The 16087-nt window shown below is 42.3% G+C and overlaps 1 protein-coding gene across 2 annotated transcripts in view; it reads left to right on the forward strand.

Moving 5' to 3' along the window:
- OSBPL1A (oxysterol binding protein like 1A) overlaps positions 1 to 16087 on the forward strand; it is a 242449-nt gene that overhangs the window by 12868 nt on the left and 213494 nt on the right. For both annotated transcript variants that reach the window (XM_074383664.1, XM_010335492.3), the window contains exon 2: positions 14469 to 14591. In XM_074383664.1, coding sequence (XP_074239765.1) covers positions 14471 to 14591 — 121 coding nt within the window. In that variant the 5' untranslated portion in view covers positions 14469 to 14470. The remainder of the gene's footprint in view (positions 1 to 14468; positions 14592 to 16087) is intronic.

Consider the following 16087-nt stretch of genomic DNA (forward strand, 5'->3'; position numbering starts at 1 on the left):
TCATACCCTTTGCCCACTTTTTAATGGGGTTGTTTTTTTCTTGTAAATTTGTTTTAGTTCCATGAAGATTCTGGATATTAGACCTTTGTCAGATGAGTAGCTTGCAAAATTTTTTGCCCGTTCTGTTGGTTGCCAGTTCACTCTAATGTTTCTTTTGCTGCGCAGAAGCTCTTAAGTTTAATTAGATCTCATTTGTCTATTTTGGCTTTTGTTGCCATTGCTTTAGGTGTTTTAGTCATGAAGTCCTTGCCTGTGCCTGTGTCCTTAATGGTACTGCCTAGGTTTTCTTCTAGGGTTTTTATGGTCTTATGTTTAAATCTTCAATCCACGTGGAGTTAATTTTAGTGTAAGATGTCAGGAAGGGATCCAGTTTCAGCTTTCTGCACATGGCTAGCCAGTTTTCCCAACACCATTTATTAAACAGGGAATCCTTTCCCCATTGCTTGTTTTTGTCAGGTTTGTCAAAGATCAGATGGTTGTGGCTGTGTGGCATTACTTCCAAGGCTTCTGTTCTGTTCCATTGGTCTATATCTCTCTTTTTGATACTAGTACCATATTGTTTTGATTACTGTAGACTTGTAGTATAGTTTCAAGTCAGATAGCGTGATATGTCCAGGTTTGTTCTTTTTGCTTAGGATTGTCTTGGATATGTGGGCTGTTTTTTGGCTCCATATGAAATTTAAGGCGTTTTTTTCCAGTTCTGTGAGGAAGATTGATGGTAGCTTGATGGGGATAGCATTGAATCTGTAAATTACTTTGGATAGTATGACCATTTTCATGATACTGTTTCTTCCTAACCATGAGCATGGAATGTTTTTCCATCTGTTTGTGTCCTCTCTTATTTCCATGAGCAGTGTTTGTAGTTCTCCTTGAAGAGGTCCTTCACATCCTTTGTTAGTTGTATTCCTAGGTATTTTATTCTCTTTGTGGCAATTGTGAATGGTTCGCTCATGATTTGGCTCTCTGTTCATCTATTATTGGTGTATAGGAATGTTTACGATTTTTGCATATTGATATTGTATCCTGAGACTTTGCCGAAGTTGCTTATCATCTTAAGGAGATTTTGGGCTGAGAAAATGGGGTCTTCTAAATATACAGTCCTGTCATCTGCAAATATAGATAGTTTGAATTCCTCTTTTCCTAAGTGAATACCCTTTATTTCTTTTTATTGCCTGATTGCTCTGGCTTAAACTTGCCAATACTATGTTGAATAGGAATGGTGAGAGAGGGCACCCTTGTTTAGTGCCAGTTTTCAAAAGGAATGCTTCCAGTTTTTGCCCCTTCAGTATGGTATTGGCTGTGGGTTTGTCGTAAATAGCTTTTATTTTTTGAGATACGTTCCATTGATACCTAGTTTATTGAGAGTTTTTCGCATAAAGGGCTGTTGAATTTTGTCAAAGGCCTTTTCTGCATCTATTGAGATTATGTGGTTTTTGTCTTTCATTCTGTTTATGTGATGGCTTATGTTTATAGATTTACGTATGTTGAACCAGCCTTGCATCCCTGGGATGCAGCCTACTTGATCACGTTGGATAAACTTTTTCATGTGCTGTTGCATTTGGTTTGCCAGCATTTTTTTTTTTGAAGATTTTTGTATCCATGTTCATCATAGATATTGGCGTGAAATTTTCTTTTTTAATTGTGTCTCTGCCAGGTTTTGATAGCAGGATGATGTTGGTCTCAACATGAGTTAGGGAGGATTCCACCTTTTTGTATTGGTTGGAATAGTTTCAGAAGGAATGGTACCAGCTCCTCTTTGTATGTCTGGTAGAATTTGGCTGTGTATCTGTCTGGACCTGAAGTTCTTTTGGTTGGTTGGCTATTAATTGCTGCCTCAATTTCAGACCTTGTTATTGATCTATTCAGGGATTCAGCTTCTTCCTGGTTTAGTCTTGGGAGGGTGTAAGTGTCCAGGAATTTATACATTTCTTCTAGATTTACTGGTTTATGTGCACAGAGTTGTTTGTAGTAATCTCTGATGGTAGTTTGTATTTCTGTGGAATCAGTGGTGGTATCTCCTTTATCATTTTTTATTGCATCTATTTGAGTCTTCTCTCTTTTCTTTTTTAGTAGTCTGGCTAGTGGGCTATGTATTTTGCTGATCTTTTCAAAAAACCAGTTCCTGGATTTACTGATTTTTTTCGAAGGGTTTTTTTGTGTCTCTATCTCCCTCAGTTCTGCTCTGATCTTAGATATTTCTTATCTTCTGCTAGCTTTTGAATTTGTTTGATCTTGCTCCTCTAGTTTTTTTTAACTGTGACAATAGGGTATTGATTTTAGATCTTTTCTCGCTTCTCATGTGAGAATTCAGTGCTATAAATTTCCCTCTAGACACTGCTTTAAATGTGTCCCAGAGATTCTGGTATGTTGTGTCTTCATTCTCATTGGTTTCGAAGAACATCTTTATTTCTGCCTTCATTTCGTTATTTATCCAGTCAACATTCAAAAGCCAGCTGTTCAGTTTCCATGTAGTTGTGCAGTTTTGAGTGAGTTTCTTAATCCTGAGTTCTAATTTGATTGCACTGTGGTCTGAGAGACTATTTGTTATGATTTCCGTTCTTTTCCATTTCCTGAGGAGTGATTTACTTCCAATTATGTAGTCAATTTTAGAGTAAGTGCGATGTGGTGCTGAAAAGAATATATATTCTGTGGTTTTGGGGTGGAGAGTTCTGTAGATATCCATTAGGTCTTCTTGGTCCAGATCTGTGTTCAAGTCCTGGATATCTTTGTTAACTTTCTGTCTCATTGATCTGTCTAATATTGACAATGGAGTATTAAAGTCTCCCACTATTGTGTAGGAGTCTAAGTCTCTTTGTAGGTTTTTAAGAACTTGCTTTATGTATCTGGGTGCTCCTGTATTGGGTGCATATGTATTTAGGATAGTTAGCTCTTCTCGTTGCATTGATCCTTTTACCAATATGTAATGCCCTTCTTTGTCTCATTTGATCTTCGTTAGTTTATAGTCCGTTTTGTCAGAGACTAGGATTACAATGCCTGCTTGTTTTTGCTCTCCATTTGCTTGGTAAATCTTCCTCCATCCCTTTATTTTGAATCTATGTGTGTCTTTGCATGTGAGTTGGGTCTTCTGAATACAGCACTCCAATGGGTCTTGACTTTTTATCCAGTTTGCCAGTCTGTGTCTTTCGATTGGGGCATTTAGGCCGTTTACATTTAAGGTTAATATTGTTGTGCATGAATTTGATCCTGCCATTTTGATACTAGCTGGTTGTTTTGCCCATTAGTTGACGCAGTTTCTTCATTGCATCATTGGTATTTACCATTTGGTACATTTTTGCGGTGGCTGATACTGGTTGTTCCTTTCCATGTTTAGTGCTTCCTTCAGGAGCTCTTGTAAGGTAGGCCTGGTGGTGATTAAATCTCTCAACAATTGCTTGTCTGTAAAAGATTTTATTTCCCCTTCACTTATGAAGCTTAGTTTGGCTGGATATGAAATTCTAGGTTGAAAATTCTTTTCTTTAAGAAAAGAACTTTGAATATTGGCCCCCATTCTCTTCTGGCTTGAAGGGTTTCTGCTGAGAGATCCGCTGTGAGCTGATGGGCTTCCCTTTGTGGGTAACCCGACCTTTCTCTCTGGCTACCTCTAGCATTTTTTCCTTCATTTCAACCCTGGTGAATCTGATGATTATGTGCCTTGGGGTTGCTCTTCTGGAGGAATATCTTTGTGGTGTTCTCTGCATTTTCTGGACTTGAATATTGGCCTGCCTTGCTAGGTTGGGAAAGTTCTCCTGGATGATATCCTGAAGAGTGTTTTCCAGCTTGGATTCATTCTCTCCGTCACATTCAGGTACACCGATCAAATGTAGATCTTTTCACATAATCCCATATTTCTTGAAGGCTTTGTTTATTTCTTTTCACTCTTTTTTCTCTATTCTTGCCTTTTCATTTTATTTCATTAAGTTGATCTTCAATTTCTGATAGTTTTTCTTGTGCTTGATCAGTTCAGCTATTGAAACTTGTATGTATGCTTTGTGAAGTTCTCATGCTATGTTTTTCAGCTCCATTAAGTCATTTATGTTTTCTCTAAGCTGGTTATTCTAGTTAGCATTTTGTCTAACCCTTTTTCAAGGTTCTTAGTTTCTTGCATTGGGTTAGAACATGTTCCTTTAGCTCAGAGAAGTTTGTTATTACCAACCTTCTGAAGCCTGCTTCTGTCAATTCATCAAACTCATTCTCCATACAGTTTTGTTCCCTTGCTGGTGAGGAGTTGTGATCCTTTGCAAGAGGAGAGGTGTTTGGTGATTTCATCCTTTTTGTGATGGTGTTTTTTGGTGATTTCCTCCTTTTTGTGATGGTGATTTTGGTTTTTGGTGATTTCATCCTTTTTGTGATGGTTTCTTCCCGTCTTTGTGGATTTGTGTACCTTTGGTCTTTGAAGTTGGCGACTTTTGGATGGGGTCTCTGAGTGGATGTCCTTTCTGTTGATGTTGAAGCTATTTCTTTCTGTTTTTTAGTTTTCCCTCTAACAGGCCCCTCCGCTGCAGAACTGCCAGAGGTTCACTCCAGATCCTGCTTACCTGTGAATCACCCACAGGGTTTGCAGAACAGCAGGGATTGCTGCTTGTTCTTTTCTCTGGTAGCTTCATCACAGAAGGGTACCTGCCAGATGTCAGCCAGAGCTCTCCTGTATGAGGTGTCTTTTTGGATATATGGGTGTCAGAGAGCCAATTGAGGAGGCAGTCTGTCCCTTATCAGAGCTCAAGTGGTATGCTGAGAGCTCTGTTGCTTCCTTTAGGGTTGCTGGGCAGGGACTTTTAAGTCTGCTGCAGCTGAACTCACAACTGCCCCTTTTCCCAGGTGCTCTGTCTGGGAAGGTGGGGTTTTATTTATAAGTCTCTGATACGCTGCTGCCTTTTTTCAGAGATGCTCTGCCCAGCAAGGAGGGAGTCTAGTCACAGTCTGCCTGTAGAGGCGCTGCTGAGCTGCCTAGGGCTCGGCGTAAACTTCATCCTGCTTTTGTTTACACAGGTAAAGTTAGAACTGCCTCAGCAATGGCTGATGCCCTTCTCCCCACTCCCCACGGAGCTTGACCTCCCAGGTTGAGCTCAAGCTGCCATGCTGGCTGGGAAACTCTCAAGCCAGAGGTTTCAGTTTGCTGGTCTTTGTCGGGGTGGAAGCCACTGGGCCAGATCATTTGGCTCCCTACCTTCAGCTCCCCTTATTTCAAGGGAGTGGGAGGCTCTGTTTCAAAACGGCCACCCAGGTTTGTGCCAAAAACCATGGCATCAGCTGAAATGGTGGCTCAGATCTGTGCTGAAAATCCTTGGCTTTTATTGGCCCGACAGAAATCTCCTGGTCTGTGGGTTGTAAAGATCACAGGGAAAGCACAGGATCTGAACTGGTGTGCCAGAGTGGCTGGAAAAGTCCCCAGTGTCCTCTGTTGGGTGGGAGGGGGGGTCCTCTGGCTAGTTGCACTTCCTGGGTGAGGCAGCACCCTACTCTGCCTCAGTTTGCCCTCCTTGGGCTACACCCACTGTCCAACCACTCCAATTGAGATAAACCTGGTACCTCGGTTGGAAATGCAAAGATCACTTGCCTTGGGCATTGCTCTTGCTGGGAATTATGCTCCAGAGCTGTTCCTATTCAGCCAACTTGGACTCCCAGGAATTACTTCTTTCTCTTTTTTAAAAAATAATAAAACAATCTGTATGATTTTATTGACCCCATGACCCATTTTAAATCTCCTACGTCCTGTCTTATAGGAAGAGTCCTCCCTCCTCCACAGGTACCTATAAATCTTTCCCTTTTCTTATTCTGGAAATTGGCAGTCATCAGATAGGAGCTTTCCCCTGGTTCCCGGCTCCTTAACCATCCTCATCACGATCTCTGCCGTCTTTCCTGCCCACCAGCCTTGGAGCAGTGTCTTCCTTGTCTTCAGGGCTGTCCTTCCCTTGGGCTTGTCTTTTCCCTGCTCAGCCTCCCCTGGGATCTCACTGCATCCCTTGTTCCCCCTTTCTCCTATATGCCAAGGTTTGCCTCTTTCCTGGCTCTCGCCCCACAGCCTTTAAACATGCCTAGGTGTCTAATAACCTAAAAGTGAAGCTGTGACCTGCCCTTCACAAGGAAGTTGCTTTAACGGAGTCTGGTGCAGTCTCTTTTTCATCCCTCATCCGCTGCTCTATTTACCAATAGTGTTTTTGCTTGTCTCATTTTCACTGGAGATACTCTTGGAGTTCATCAGTGGCCTTCCTCTATTTGCCAAAGCAGATGGTGTTTTCAGGCCTTGTCTTTCTTATCCTTTCTTTGGCCTTCTGTACCCATCCCATCTCCCAAAACACATTTTCCTCCCTTGGTTCTAGTCGATGCCACCCTCTTCTGTGCCCCCTCTCCACCCTTGGTCATTTCTTGCCAGCTTCTCTTCCCTGGCCTCCTTCCCCTTGAGTAAGTGTTGATTTTCGCCCAGTGAGGGGTCTCATTTATTCCTGATTTTCATGGCCATTTATATGCTGATAACTCCCACTATTTTAATTATTTATTTATTTCAAGAGACAGAATCTCCCTCTCTTACCCAGGCTGGAATACAGTGGTGCGATTGTACCTCACAGCAGCCTCGATCTCCTGGGCTCAAGCAGTCTTCCTGCCTCAGCCCTCTGAGTAGCTGGTACTACAGGTGTTATTTAAATTCTAACCTACAACTGCTTTCTTCTTGTAAACTGCTATTAATTAGCTAGGTTTTTCTTTCCCCCTGAGATGGAGTTTCCCCTCTTGTCACAGGCTGGAGGGCTATGGTGCGTTCTTGGCTCACTGCAACCTCTGCCTCCCAAGTTTAAGGGATTCTCCTGCCTCAGACTCCCAAGTAGCTGGGATTACAGGGACCTGCCATCATGCCTGACTACTTTTTGTATTTTTCGTAGAGATGGGGTTTCACCATGTTGGCCAGGCTGGTCTCGAAATCCTGACCTCAGGTGATCCACCCATGTTGGCCAGGCTGGTCTCGAAATCCTGACCTCAGGTGATCCACCCATCTTGGCCTCCCAAAGTGCTGGGATTACAGGCATGAGCCACTGGGCCCAGCTTTGTTTTTATTTTATTTTTTTGTGTGACAGGGTCTCACTCTCTCACCCAGGCTAGAGTGCAGTGGCATGATCTTAGCTCACTGCAACCTCCACCTCCTGGGTTCAAGTGATTCTTGTGCCTCAGCCTCCAAAGTAGCTGGGACTACAGGCATGTTCCACCATGCCTGGCTGATTTTTGTATTTTTAATAGAGATGGGGTTTCGTCATGTTGGCCAGGCTGATCTCGAGCTCCTGACCTCAAGTGATCTGCCCACCTCAGCCTCCTAAACTGCTGGGATTACAGGTGTGAGACACTGTGTCCAGCCTGTAGTTTCTTGTTGAACATCTTCATTTCTGTTTCCCATGGGAATCTCAAACTCACCACAACCAAATAGAGTCACATCTTCACCCAAGTTGTTTATTTTCTATTCCATATCTTGGTTAATCTCCCTATTATCTAGTGTCCAACAAACTTTGTTGAACCCTGTGATCTTGGTGAACTTCTTATTCAAGTACGTTAAATTTTACGTTCTCTGTATCTAATCACTAATGTCGTCAAAGAGTTGACCACTCCCTTTCTTCTCTGTGCAGCCACCGTTCCTTGTACATTGCTGTACTCAACACATGTTGTTGTGATGATTGTTGAGTGGTTGTTGGCAGGGACTCTCCAGAACAGGGCAATCATCATACCTCCAGTGTCCATCATCGTACCTCCACTGTCTATAACAGCCCTATCATCAGTAGTTACTCAGGAAACATTGGCTGAATTTATTTTAGTTTCAATCCCAGCATTTATGAGTAACTATTGTGGTTAATATATTATAATGGGCTGTTTACATAGATAATAGATTTATTTATTTTTTGAGATGGGGTCTTACTCTGTTGCCAGGCTGGAGTGCAGTGGTGCAGTCTCAGCTCACTGCAATCTCCGCCTCCCAAGTTTAAACGATTCTCTTGGCTCAGCCTCGCGAGTAACTGGGACTACAGGCTTGTGCCACCACCCCAGCTAATTTTTGTATTTTTAGTAGAGATGGGTTTCACCATGTTGGCCAGGATGGTCTCTCTCTCTCTTGACCTCGTGATCCACCCACCTTGGCCTCCCAAAGTGTCAGGATTACCAGAGTGAACCACTGTGCCCAGCCCTATGATTTGCTTTTATCCTTTTCATATTTACTATACAGAACTTGAGAATTTTTTTTTTTTTTTGAGACGGAGTTTTGCTCTTCTTACCCCGGCTGGAGTGCAATGGCGCGATCTCGGCTCACCGCAACCTCCGCCTCCTGGGTTTAGGCAATTCTCCTGCCTCAGCCTCCTGAGTAGCTGGGATTACAGGCACGCGCCGCCATGCCCAGCTAATTTTTTGTATTTTTAGTAGAGACGGGGTTTCACCATGTTGACCAGGATGGTCTCGATCTTTTGACCTCATGATCCACCCGCCTCAGCCTCCCAAAGTGCTGGGATTACAGGCTTGAGCCACCGCGCCCGGCTTTGAGAATTTTTAAAAATCTTTTTTCTTGTAAGCCAAATGTTGTAAGAACCCAAGGAAAATGTTATAAAAAAACTTCTTGTATGTTTTGAAGATGCTTCAAACATTCTTTGATTCATTCTTTAAAGGCATGAAAAGAATATTAAGCCTTTTTATGTAACATGCCAACAAGTCTAGACCATCACTCATTGTGTAATGCAAATTATTGAAGACAATTAGAGATGAAGCTTTTTTAGTTTTGTCTTTAATAACTTACATTTTCCAGTTATAAAGAAATGCTTTTATAATGTAGGAGATTTGGAAAATATGACTAACCAAAGAAGATGTTTAAAACCATTCATAATTTCACCACAAGGAGTAACCGCTCTTAACATGTCGATATCTTTTCCCACTGTTTCTATGCCAATGTCTAGAAAATATATAGAACTTAATCTGTATAGGAACCATCTGCCCTAACAATATATTGCAATTTCTTAGTTTTATAAATTGTTTAAAAATTTTTTTTCTGTTTCATTTATTTATTATTTTTTTTGAAACAGGGTCTCACTCTCACCCAGGCTGGAGTGCAGTGGCATGATCTCAGCTCACTGCAACCTCAACTTCCTGAGCTCAGGTGATCCTCCCACCTCAGCCTCTCAAGTAGTGGAGATTACAGGCACACGCCACCACACCTTGCTTAATTTTTGTATTTTTGTAGAGATGGCATTTTACCATGTTTCCCAGGCTGGTCTTGACCTCCTGGACTCGAGATCCACCCACCTCAGCCTCCCAAAGTGCTGAGCTGTTTTGCCTGGCTTCTTGTATGTTTTTATTAAAAACATTTTTTTGGGACAGGATCTCTGTTACACAGGCTGGAGTGCAATGGCGCTATCTTGGCTCATTGCAGCCTCTACCTCCTGGGCTTAAATGATCCTCCTACCTCAGCCTCTCCAATGGCTGGGACTACAGGCACACGCCACCATGCCCAGCTAATTTTGTGTATTTTTGTAGATATAGGGCCTCACCATGTTGCCAGTCTGGGTCTTCTGTAATATTTTTAATGGCTGCATAGCGTTAGGTGAATGAACCTTTATTCATGGATCTTACATTGTTTTTCTTTCTTTTTTAAATTGTGTTTATTTTATTTATTTATTTTTTCTTTTGAGACAGTGTCTCACTCTGTCACCGAGGCTGGAGTGCAGTGGTGCAATCTGTGCTCACTGAAACTTCTGCCTCCCGGGTTCAAGCGATTCTCCTGCTTCAGCCTGCCGAGTAGCTGGTTTTGCAGGTGCCCGCCACCACGCCCAGCTAATTTTTGTATTTTTGGTAGAGACTTGTTTTTGGTTTTGTTTTTGTTTTTTTGCCATGTTGGCTAGGCTGGTCTCGAACTCCTGACCTCAAGTGATCTGCCTGCCTCGGCCTCCCAAAGTGCTAGGATTACGTAAATGAGCCACTGCGCCTGGTTCTAATTTTTTTTCTTTATAAATAATGCTACAATGAATATAAGTATTGCTAATATTGAAAAATTATTAGATATTTTAACAGGTGAATGAATGCAGAGAGCATTAATATAAAAGCTGATTAGCAATCTCTCTCTGAAGAAAGGGCATTACAGTCACTGTTAGATGAAATCTGCAGAAATTTACTCTGAAAATAAGATTTTGAGTAATGACAGAGATTCTTTGCTTGGCCGAACTGTAATCAGACTTCTGAACCTTCTGCTAGGTCCCTCTGTGCCCTTCCTTGTAAAATCTGGTTTTAGCAAGAATCCTCCACCCTTGAGATCAGGTTCCTCATCCTCCACCATCCCCCAGGTGGTGTCTGACCACCCTGGCCTGTCTTCAGCCCCAACCCTGTTCATTTAGTTTAGCCAGAATCCCCTTCACCCCTGATGTTTCCTCTGAGTACTTTCTACCCACTGACCCCGACCCTGCTCCTTGGCTATAATCCTTGTCCTTGCTGCATTTGGAGTTGAGCTCCAGCTCTCACTGCAAGACCTTGTCACAGTGGTCCTTGTAACTACCACAGGGGTCCTGAATAAAGTCTTCCTTATCATGCTTTAATGAGTATTGCTGAATAATTTTTTCTTAGGCTTCCTGCAGAATTTATAAGAGCTTTCTCTTTCTTTCTTTCTTTCTTTCTTTCTTTTTTTTTTTTTTTTTTTTGAGATGGAGTTCTGCTGTTATTGCCTAAGCTAGAGTGAAGTGCAATCTCGGCTCACTGCAACCTCCACCTCCCAGGTTCAAGTGATTCTCCTGCCTCAGCCTCCCAAGTAGTTTGGATTACAGGCATACACCACCACACCTGGCTAATTTTTTTTGTATTTAGTAGAGACAGGTTTTACCATGTTGGTCAGGCTGGTCTCGAACTCCAGACCTCAGGTGTTTGACCTGCCTCGGCCTCCCAAAGTCCTGGGGTTACAGGCATGAGCCACGGTGCCTGGCCTATAAGAGCTCTTTCAAAGGGAAGCCACTGAGCAAGGCTTTGTGCGAGCACCGGAAACGGGTATTGCCCAGTCTGGGGCTTGGCAGGACTGTAATAGGGACCAGATGTGGGCTCCTAGATGGCAGGAATTTGTTGGGGGATTAGGCTACTCTTCGTTTTTTTGCCTCTGAGCTCACACTTCTGAGGGGCGGAATTGGGACCCTCAACTGAACATGCAGCAGAACACCCTTAGCATGTGGGCCAGATAAACCAACTATAGATAATAGCTAGGCCAGGCCCACAGCTGGATTTCAGGGGTTTCCCCTCACTCTGGGGATTCCTTTGCTAATTTTCTGTTTCTAATATCTTTGCTAATGTCTTCCTCTTGCTTGGTTTTTGAATTTTGGTGGGCTATACCCTGGGGCTTCCTGAGAAATTGTTCATGGGAAATAAATGTACATACTTGTGTATTTTAAAATGTCCTTATTCTACTCCTACTTTTGATTGGCTAGTTATAGAATTGGGGGTTAAAAATAATTTTCCTCCAGACCTTTTGGGCATGGCTTTGTTGTCTTTTAGATGCTTATGTTGTGATAGAGAAGTCAAAATCAGAATTCTAATTCCTGCTCTCTTGTTTATTACCCGGTATCTTTTGTTACCAAAGTTCTAAAATGTCATGATGCTGTGCTTTCATAGGTTTGCATTTGTCTGTAGATCAGACATTTTCCCTACTTGTTGGTCTCTCATTAGGCCTTTTAATTCTGTAAGACTTTCTTGAATTCTTCTTCTTCTTCTTTTGTTTCTTTTTCAGATTCAGGCTTAGTCTGTTGCCCAGGCTGGAATGCAGCGATGTGATCTTGGCTCACTGCAACCTCCGCCTCCTGGGTTCAAGTGATTCTCCTGCCTCAGTCTCCTGATATAGCTGGAATTACAGGCCTGCCTTACCATGCCCAGCTGACTTTTTTTTTCTATTTTTAGTAAAGACGGGGTTTCACCATATTGGACAGGCTGGTCACAAACTCAAGTGATACTACTGCCTCGGCCTGCCACAGAAATTTTCTCTGCCTCTGTTTTCTTTTTCTAGAACTTCTGTTTCAATGTTTGACCTCCTGGGCCAATTCTCTTAACATTTTTTTTTTTTTTTTTTTTTGAGCCCAAGTCTTGCTCTGTCACCCAGGCTGGAGTGCAGTGGCACGATTTCGGCTCGCTGCAACCTCCACCTCCAGGGTTCAAGCGATTTTCCTGTGTCAGCCTCCCAAGTAGCTGGGGTTACAGGTACGCACCACCACGCCCATCTAATTTTTGTATTTTTAATAGAGGTGGGGTTTTACCATGTTGTCTAGGCTGGTTTTGAACTCCTGGGCCCAAGTGGTCCACCTGCCTCAGCCTCCCAAAGTGCTGGGATTGCAGCCATGAGCCACTATGCCTGGCCAACATTCATATTTTATCTCCTATTTTCTTAACAGTTTCTTTTCTAGGAGAGATTCTCAACTTATTTTCCAACTCTTGTATTGAAGTTTTAGTTTTTGCTCTTATTTTGTATTTCCAAAGTTCTTTTCTCGAGCTTTATTTTTTTTCTCTAGACTTTTTTTTCACCTTATTAAAAATGAGATTGGTCCAAAAAACATAGAAATAAATTTAAATTCACAAAAAACTGTACATTATCCAAAAGTCACTAAAACACCACATTTGGTTATTTTTTTTTTAGACTAGCATCTTGTTTTTGGTACAGGACAAAATGTCTTTTATTATCTAAGGATTAGTTATTATTTTGTAACCTTTCTTTGATACCTTTTTCTCTCCAGGTTTCATTTTTTCCCTGTTTGGTTTTGGTCTTTAGGTTTCATGTTCAAGCGGGGGGAGCTAGAAAGCTGATTGAAAGCTGATTGAAAGGCCGGGCACGGTGGCTCACGCCTGTAATCCCAGCACTTTGGGAGGCTGAGGCGGGTGGATCATGAGGTCAACAGATCGAGACCATCCTGGTCAACATGGTGAAACCCCGTCTCTACTAAAAATACAAAAAAAATTAGCTGGGCATGGTGGCGCGTGCCTGTAATCCCAGCTACTCAGGAGGCTGAGTCAGGAGAATTGCCTGAACCCAGGAGGCGGAGGTTGCATGAGCCGAGATAGCGCCACTGCACTCCAGCCTGGGTAAAAAGAGCAAAACTCCATCTCAAAAGAAAAAAAAACCTGATTGAAAACTGAGAGAGTGGGTGGGCGCTGTTGACTGCTGACCTCACTGTGAGGTTTGCCTGACTTGGCCACTTGCTGGGAGCTCCCGGTGTCTGTCTTGCACTTCAGGGAATGTAACTAGCTAAGTCTCATAGAGGGTAAGGCCTGGCTTGCCGGCATTAGAAATGCTGATTAGGGGAAGAGGGCTGGGGTCCAGCTGTTCACTCTGCTCTGTTTTGAAACTATGCCTTCTAAACCTATCCAGCCACCAGCCTAAACAGCCCATCTCTTTTAGCCTCGCTAGAAGATGTATTTAACCAGTTCCCTTTTGATGACATGGAGTGGTTTCTAACTTTTCCACGATTACAAATAATGTAATCTTGATGAACATGCTTTCAAAATAATCGTGTGTAAGATGACAGCAAAAATGAGGGGAAAAAATAAACATTTGAAGAAAAAATAAAATAATCTTGTGTAAATGTTTTTGCAGAAGAGATTCCTAGAAATAGAATTGCCCAGACAGAGTAAATGGTGTACATACATTTTGAAATCTATTTGATATTGCGAAATTGACTCTCCGCCTATAATGTATGAAAAGTTGTATGCATTTATATTCATTTTAGCAGTCTACAGGTATGCGTATTTCCTGCCATGCCAGCATTGTACCTTATCTTTTTTTTTTTTTTTTTGCTAATTCGAAGGGTAAGAAAAATATCATTTGTGTTTGAATTATTTCTATTTATTTGATGATTATTAAGAATGACATACTTCTGGGAATTGCTGTTTGTACCACATTTGCCCATTTTAACATAAATGCTTGAAATTTGGTTGTAATTTTCTATATCTGGTTTGGGACTTGTTAAGAAAATGTAAGAGAAAAAATACTTTTATTTGTTTAAGTATAGTCACTTCAGGGCATTTATCTATAGTTTCTATTCAAAATGATTTTCTGCACAGTTTTTTGAGTGTGTTAGTTTACATGTCAGTTTTATACTATTCCTATATGAATGGCCATATTTTGACTTTAATTTTGTTTTTTCTTTTTATGTCTGATTTTTAATGTAATAACTTTGCGTAATACTACATATTTGGCAGAATGCCTTCACATACATAATCTTACAACAAACATCTTATAAGGTTGGTTGTGTTTTGCAGAGGAGGAAACTAAGGCCTTAAGAAGGTAAGAGACTTGCCCAAGTGTATATTGCTTCAATAATAAGAGAAAGGGCAAGGGGTCTCAGGCTCAAGTTCTCACCCTGCAACGGATTCATTCAGTTCTTGTCTTATCAGCTACAAAATGAGGAGGATTCTTTCCCTTTTCTGTATTAACAGGTAATATCTAGAAGCTAATTATGTTCTTTGATAATAGCAATGTTATTATTTTCTTAATCTAGAAATGAGCACAGAAGCAGAGCAACAGCTTCTCCATCACGCCAGAAATGGCAACGCTGAAGAAGTGAGACAACTATTAGGGACCATGGCGAGGAATGAAGTCATTGCTGACATTAATTGCAAAGGTAAACTTTGAATGGATTTTTTAGCTTTACCTTATGAGTCTGCACTACTCTTTTTTTGTTGAGACAGAGTCTCGCCCTGTCGCCTGAGCTGGAGTACAGTGGCGCCATGTCAGCTCACTGCAGCCTCTGCCTCACGTGTTCAAGCAATTCTTCTGCCCCAGCCTCCTGATTGGCTGGGACTACAGGCGCGCGCCACCATACCTGGCTAATGTTTATATTTTTAGTAGAGATGGGGTTTCGCCATGTTGGCCAGCTGGTCTTGATCTCCTGACTTCGTGATCCACCCACCCTAGACTCCCAGAGTTTGGGGATTACAGGCGTGAGCCACCACGCCTGGCTAAGTCTGCACTACTCTTAGCATTTATTGAATGCTAACCTTTGTGATCTATCATGTAATTAATCTCTATGTGTCATGCCAGGAAGAACCCCACAGACTGGAAGAAATGTCTCACCCAGTCCCCTCTAAGTCAGAGAGAGCGGAGGTCCATTCTTAAAATTGTTAGGGATCCCAAATACTACAAGCTACAAGGGTGACCCTAGCCCACAGGATACAGCCTATGATAATTTGTTTTCTTCTTGAAGACACTGCAGTTGATTCAGCAGGTTTGAGTGTTTACTGTGTGCCCTGGAGATAATGATGAGGCAGACGGCCCCCCTGCCCTAATTGAGCTTAGTCTAGTAGATTAATATATCAGAGTCATCTGCATTACAAAATACACACCAGGATGTGGAAGTGCAGGTGTCGTGGGAGAGGTGTGGAACTGGTACTTGAAGAATTAGCTTCTTGGAGGAAACGATTCTAAGGTGAAATGCGAAAGAGTGTGGGAGTTAACCAGGTGATGATAGAGAACAAAAAATGGCCCAAGGCAGAAGAAACAACATAGCTGCCTAGTCATCGTGTGCCTTGTGTAGCAAAGTGGCCAGTACATCACAATCTTGCATCCAATGTGCAGAGAAATAAAATGTGTTCTCTAAAATGGCTCTGGTATTGTAATAAACTCCTTCATGTTCTGGGAGGTGTGGGGAGAGTAAACGTTAGTCTCTGGGGACTTCAGTTTTTTTTTTTTTGAGACAGGATTTTGTTTTGTTGCCCAGGCTGGAGTGCAGTGGCATGCTCACAACTCACTGCAGCCTCAGACTTCGGGCTCAAGCCATTGTCCCACTTCAGCCTCCAGAGTAGTTGGGACTGCAAGCACGCACCACCACGCCTGGCTCATTTTTGTAATTTTTGTAGAGAAGGATCTTACTATGTTGCCCAGGCTGGTCTTGAACTCTTGATCTCAAGCGATCCTCCCATCTCAGCCTCCCAAAGTGTTGGGACTACAGGTGTGAGCCACTGCATCTAGCCATACTTTTTTTAGTAACCCTTTTGATAAAGTCTTGATCTCCCTTCCCCTCTATTTCCTCTAACTTGGTGTTTGAGTGTAAAGGCGAACCTTGCTGTATGTTTGTGCAGTGGAGAGGCAGGGTTTCCTCAAACCCATGACTTGGCTTTG

Source organism: Saimiri boliviensis, chromosome 13, assembly GCF_048565385.1.
Source record: "Saimiri boliviensis isolate mSaiBol1 chromosome 13, mSaiBol1.pri, whole genome shotgun sequence".
NCBI classification, from domain to species: domain Eukaryota; kingdom Metazoa; phylum Chordata; class Mammalia; order Primates; family Cebidae; genus Saimiri; species Saimiri boliviensis.